Source organism: Mesoplodon mirus (genome assembly GCF_964341445.2).
Source record: "Mesoplodon mirus genome assembly, chromosome: 3".
Taxonomy (NCBI): Eukaryota; Metazoa; Chordata; class Mammalia; order Artiodactyla; family Ziphiidae; genus Mesoplodon; species Mesoplodon mirus.
In genome coordinates this window covers 8,639,850-8,645,849 of record NC_138978.1, presented here as the reverse complement: position 1 = coordinate 8,645,849, position 6,000 = coordinate 8,639,850, and the positions used below count along the sequence as shown (strand labels likewise).

The 6,000-nt window shown below is 48.5% G+C and overlaps 1 protein-coding gene across 1 annotated transcript in view; it reads left to right on the top strand.

Moving 5' to 3' along the window:
* The first annotated feature begins 646 nt into the window (after positions 1–646).
* MTOR (mechanistic target of rapamycin kinase) overlaps positions 647–6,000 on the top strand; it is a 120,815-nt gene continuing 115,461 nt past the window's right edge. Inside the window, exons 1-4 of the mRNA XM_082614800.1 lie at positions 647–740; positions 2,698–2,873; positions 3,816–3,924; positions 4,625–4,857. Coding sequence (XP_082470926.1) covers positions 2,712–2,873; positions 3,816–3,924; positions 4,625–4,857 — 504 coding nt within the window. The 5' untranslated portion in view covers positions 647–740; positions 2,698–2,711. The remainder of the gene's footprint in view (positions 741–2,697; positions 2,874–3,815; positions 3,925–4,624; positions 4,858–6,000) is intronic.

The following is a 6,000-nucleotide window of genomic DNA, read 5'->3' as shown; positions in this document are numbered from 1 at the left end:
TGCTATTGATTTTGGAAAGGATGTTTTTTAAATGATACTACTTTGAACTTATTTGTTTACGAGCACCTTATTTAGCTAAAACTTGTCTACGGTTTTTCGCGAATGATCTTGTGAGCTAGATAATTTTGGAAAAGTGGGGAAATCTAAAAACGCTTTCAAATGCGTATTACATTTCACAAAAGAGAAATCACGGATGCTAGTCCGAAAATTCCACTTCTTTTGCTCCAGTGATTACAAGGCGCTGGCATCGCTCACACTCTGGTCTCGAAAATTAAATCCGGCGGGGTCGCGAACCTCCGTTTACCGCCTCGTGGTTCCATTCCACGGTACCCAGAGAGCGGAATGCGTACCTCCACAGCCCAGGTGCAGAGGGGAATTATAGTAGCGATGCACCGGATGTGTGCGTGGAAGTGACTGAAGTCAACTCATGACCGATTGGTTCTCCCGAGGGGACCTAAGCCTCCTTTCGCCTGCCACTGGCCATGGCGTTTGTCTATTTGAACAGTCCCCGCCCCCTTGGGAAGCCGGGTCCCGAAGCCTCACTTCTCCTTAATGACTATTGGCCGATGTTCCACTCCATCTTCTCCTTACGCCCGTCGATTGGTCCTTAGGGCTGGGAGCCCGCCTTCCCTCCCGCCCGGCTTAGAGGACAGCGGGGAAGGCGGGTGGTGGGGCCGGGGGCCTGAAGCGGCGGTACCGGCGCTGGCGGCAGCAGCTGAGGCCTTGGCCGAAGCCGCGCGGTGAGTCTGGGACCTGGCACCGACCCCTCCAAGGCGGCGGAATTTCCAGACCCACGGTCAACCTGGTCCGTGGGGGGACCCCGGGAAGTCGTCCGTCTGGGACGTGGGTTCCCCTCAGTACTGGCCCCCACGGAGTTGGGCGCCGCCTGAGCCCTGGACCCGCACCCCCGAGGCAACGCCCACCTCCTCCCGAACCCGCAGGAAACCACCGAACCCTTTAGCCTGCTGTGCGTCTCTGGCGCCACGAAGGCCGGCCCATCAGCTCCTGTATTGCTGGGGCGCCTTTGGGTCTCCTTGCCCATCAGTCACCCCTTCCTCAGAGCCCCCTACAGATTGTCCTCAAAGAGGACCAACGTCAGTGTCAGCCCCTTGCGCTCCACCGTGGAGGCCTCTCAAGAACCCATTCCCCGGAGCTGAGCTTGGTTCCATCCCAGAGTTTCATACTCTCTGCTTCCCCCGACCCCACCTGACTTTAACTTCAGTAAGCCTTCGCCAAGACCCTTCGGATTTAACTTCTAGTATTTTAATTGAATTCTCTCTGGAGCAGATGGCCTGTGGGCCTTAGACCTTATAAAGATGTGCTGGTTCCTTCCTGAGACTGGAAATTCCTTGCTAGCCTTCCTCCCCCAGACAAGCGCACACACTCTGTGGTTTTCTCATCTGGAGTCCTTGGGTTTCCTCTCCCCTGAAGGCTGACACTTCCTTCTGCACTCTTCTCGGCACTGGAGTATTTAAAAGCTTTTCAGAACCAATTATTCCTTGCTTTTTTTTTCTCTCTCTCTGCATTTCACAAATTCTTTGAAAAATAAGAAATTTTGAAAACTTGATTTTCTAATATAATCTGGACATACCTAGGATAGGTTCATGTGTTACTGCCATAGCAGTCTGCCAGAGCGCTCTCATGGCCACTTTATTGTGGTCGCCTGATTATTTGTATTTCCCCCTAGACTGTAAGCTTATTGAGGGAAGGGACAGGGCATAAGTGAGGAATGAATGAGTGATCTCGGAAACGAATCAGTCTCCTTTAGAGCACATTCCAAGTCCTAATGTTCTATAGAACTGCGCTGTCCTATACAATAACCATCAGCCACGTGTGGCTTAGAGCACTTGAAATGTGATTGGTCCAAGTTGAGATTACCCTAGGTGTAAAATGCACACTAGATTTTGGAGACTCAGTACAAAAAAGAGAATAGAAAAATAGATCAATAATTTTTATATTGATAACATGTTGAAATGATATTTGGGATGTATCGGATTAAATAAAATGTATTCATTTTGCCTGTTTCTTTTTACCTTTTCGATATGGCTACAAGGAAATTTAAAGTTATTTTTACATTTGTGGCTTCTATTTCTATTGGGCAGTGCTGCTACAGAATAATAACCAATTTCCCGCTTTAAATTGAACTCCTGGAGGAAAAGGACAGTCTTAGGCATGCTTTATTTTCTCTCTACCTCCCCACCTCTAGTACCTGATTCTGTGCCATGTACATAGTAGTCATAATGATAATCATAGCTAACAACTATTAAGAACTCACTGTGTGCCTGGCACTATTTTAAGCACTTTTTAACTGTTTAACTGTTTAGTGTGTTAACTCATTTAATCCTCACATCAATCCTGTGAGTTAGGTATTGTTATCCTCTTATTACAGTTTAGGAAACTAAGACATTTTAAGTATCTTTCCTCAAGGTATATAATTTTGGACTGGATTCACACCCAGGTAGTCTGGCAGCACAGCCCATAATTTGACCCTCTCTCCTATGCTGCCTCTTTTAAACATCAGTCATTGTTGAATGGATCAAGTCTCTCTGCATGTTCTTTAGTGAGGTATCCCAACCTTTTTAGGATCCCCAGCCTAACATGGATAGGGTGAAGATCTGTGTTGAGGAGCTGGGGCCATAAATGAGTTCATCGCCATGGTTTGTTATTCAGAATATTAAAGGCAGCTTCTCTCCGAAGAACCTCAGGGCAAGATGCTTGGAACCGGCCCTGCCGCCGCTGCCACAACTACCACCGCATCCAGCAATGTGAGCGTCCTGCAGCAGTTTGCCAGCGGCCTGAAGAGCCGGAATGAGGAGACCAGGGCCAAAGCCGCCAAGGAGCTCCAGCACTATGTCACCATGGAGCTCCGAGAGGTTGGGATTGCTGTGGTTCGGGGCCGTTCATCATGGAGTGTTGGGGTTACATATACCATCCCTGGTTTAGATGCCTCTTGACAGCTAAGTGAGGATTCGAAAAATGCAGAGGTTCCATTTTAGAAAGGCACCGATTTCTCATGTCTGTAGAATGGGCAGGTTCCTTTGCAGTTACACATTTCTGTGGCGTTTCCTATGTTGTGATATTTTAGGAGTCGGCTGCTTCTTTTCATTTTTTTTCTTTTTCGTGCCACATTCCAGACCTTCCACTCTTTCTGCCTGATAACAGTGGTTGGGATGGGTTTGACGAGTTGGTTGATTGGGGCTTTCTTTCTTTCTTTTTTTTTTTCCTTAATTTTTATTTATTTATTTTTATTTTTGGCTGCGTTGTGTCTTCATTGCTGTGTGCAGGCTTTCTCTAGTTGCGTTGAGCGGGGGCTGCTCTTCCTTGCGGCGCGGGGGCTTCTCATTGCTGTGGCTTCTGTTGTTGCGGAGCTCGGGGTCTAGGCACGCAGGCTCAGTAGTTGTGGCTCGCGGGCTTAGTTGCTTTGTGGCATGTGGGATCTTCCCGGACCAGGGATCGAACCCGTGTCCCCTGCATTGGCAGGCAGATTCTTAACTACTGTGCCACGAGGGAAGTCCTGGGGCTTTCTAAATAGAGACCAGACTTGAGGTCAGGGACAATGTCTTGTATTCTTATACCCTTGGTACTAGGTAGACTCTAGGACAGGACATGGCCTGCAGAGGAGTAGATACTCGATAAGTATTTGTTACATACACTGATGAACTGCTCTTCAGTTTAAAACTATAGAAATAGGCAGTAGCCATGTCATCTTTGGCTGGAACTGTACCTCCTGGCTGCCTCTCAGGTCCTAGTCTTTGGAAGCCACCCCACCACCAGGGAGACATTAGAAACTGTTCTGAGTACATCTTCTTTTGTAGATGAGTCAAGAAGAATCTACTCGCTTCTATGATCAGCTGAACCATCACATTTTTGAACTGGTTTCCAGCTCAGATGCCAATGAGAGGAAAGGTGGCATCTTGGCCATAGGTAAGGACAGAGTTTCTGGTAAGGTGAGAACTGGGAATAAAGGACTCTTCAGCTTTGTGTCTACTGCACCCTGGGTCTGCTTCTTACTGGACACTTAGTTCACATTTGTTTAATGAATTTTAAGGAGACTTGTGGCTTTCAGTGTACTTATCCAGCTGTTAATTCTAGCAATAGTCCTGGGACATCGACAAAGCAGGTTTTTTCAGATATGGAATCTCAGAACTGTTAAGCGACTTTTCTAGGGCCAGTGTGCCTGAACTGAAACTAGAAGCCTGCTTTCTCTCCACGGCAAAAATGCAGGCTCTGGTTTCTCTGTAGAGCAAAGTTTGGCATAGTGGGGCTTACGAATAGAAAAGTAGAGTTGGGGTGCAGTGAATGAAAGGCAGGTAATTTTCAACCTCCAGGGACTGGTCTTCCATCCTGTGAACTATTATTCAGTCCCAGTTTGTTTTCCTTTTCTTCTTGGGAAAACAAATTATATATACTAAAATGAGGTTATTTTGCTTTATATGAGTAGTTCTGGCACAAATATGAAATCTGTTGGTTAAGATGAAAATTATTTGCATCCTTACTGTCTGGAAATTGCAGTCTGCACTTAAAGTAAAAGGAAGCGGTCACTGGCTAGCTTTCGTCTGAAGGCAGCATACTTTCCTGGACAGCGTGTGCCCTTCCTCACCTTTTGCTTTCCTCTCTTTTCCAGCCAGCCTCATAGGAGTGGAAGGTGGGAATGCCACCCGAATTGGAAGATTTGCTAACTACCTTCGGAACCTCCTCCCCTCCAATGACCCGGTTGTCATGGAAATGGCATCCAAGGCCATCGGTCGCCTCGCCATGGCAGGGGACACTTTTACCGCTGAGTATGTGGAGTTTGAGGTGAAGCGAGCCTTGGAATGGCTGGGTGCTGACCGCAACGAGGGCCGGAGACATGCGGCTGTGAGTGCATGGCGAGTGGTGGCTCCGTGTCGGGGTCCCTCACGCGATGTGCTCAGGTCCCTGAAAGGCAAAGAATGACAGGGGACGCTCCAGGCAAAGGCACTGGGCTTCTTGGTGGCCTTCGGTTCTGTCCTGAATCCCTTTCTCTCTTCACCCTGAGCTCCGTACCTGGAGAGGAGGCTTAACGTTCTCTTTTGTTGCTTGAGAGGCAGCCCTATGTGCAGTGCTTATCCTGACCTCCAGTTTTCCAGAATCAAAAATGCCTCCCAGGCAGAAGGCACCCCCTCAGCCGTAGGCAAGAAGAAGCCACAAGCCAAGAGGCTTACAAAGCCCCAGGCAACCGCGCTGTCTGCAGGATCCCTCTGTCAAGGTCCTTCCATATCCTGTGGGAAAATGGGAGTACTGGGCTGAAGAGAAGAGCAGGGGAGGGGCTCACTCCCCGCGCTGGGGGAGTTGGCCTGCCTTCTCCCAGGCCTTTCCTGTTTATTTTTTAGTCATTTATTGATCGGTCGGTACGTAGTCCAGACTTCCTCTTTCCCGTTGGCTGTTCTTCATTTGAGGAAGTGGTGGCTTCGTATCCTCTTCTTCTAGACGCACATACTCATTGCTTTCTGAGGCTCATCCCTGAAAGAGCCTGGTGTGATGGGCTAGGAATCCAGGCCGTGAGGTGGGGGAGAGTCTGTCCTTAAGAGAGAATCTAGGAATGACTGTGATGGGGATAAGAAGCTTCAGTTGGATCCTTTCCAGTCGGTTCCCTCTTCGGGGACAGCAGCGCGAGGAGGGAGCCTGCCTGGGTGAGGGGCCCCCGCGTGGACCCTGGTGCTACTTCCTCACTCTGTAACTTGGGGCCGCCTCCGAACCTTCAGTTTTTCCAGGGTCAGATGAAGCTAATAGCAAGACTAAATATTAAACAGGCTTATTCATTCATTCAATACAATGTTTATTGAATGCCTGCTGTATTTCGGGCACATTCTAGGCTATCAGTAGAGCTTGTACAAAGCATTAAACACGTCTGCCCCTTCAGAACTTGTGTCCTAACATGGCAAGCATTCTGCTTCTAAACACCCTGGGATAATGGACACTGAGATGTTGGATCAACTTCACTCTCCTTCCTAGGTCCCCAGAACTTCTGAGCTAGAAGAG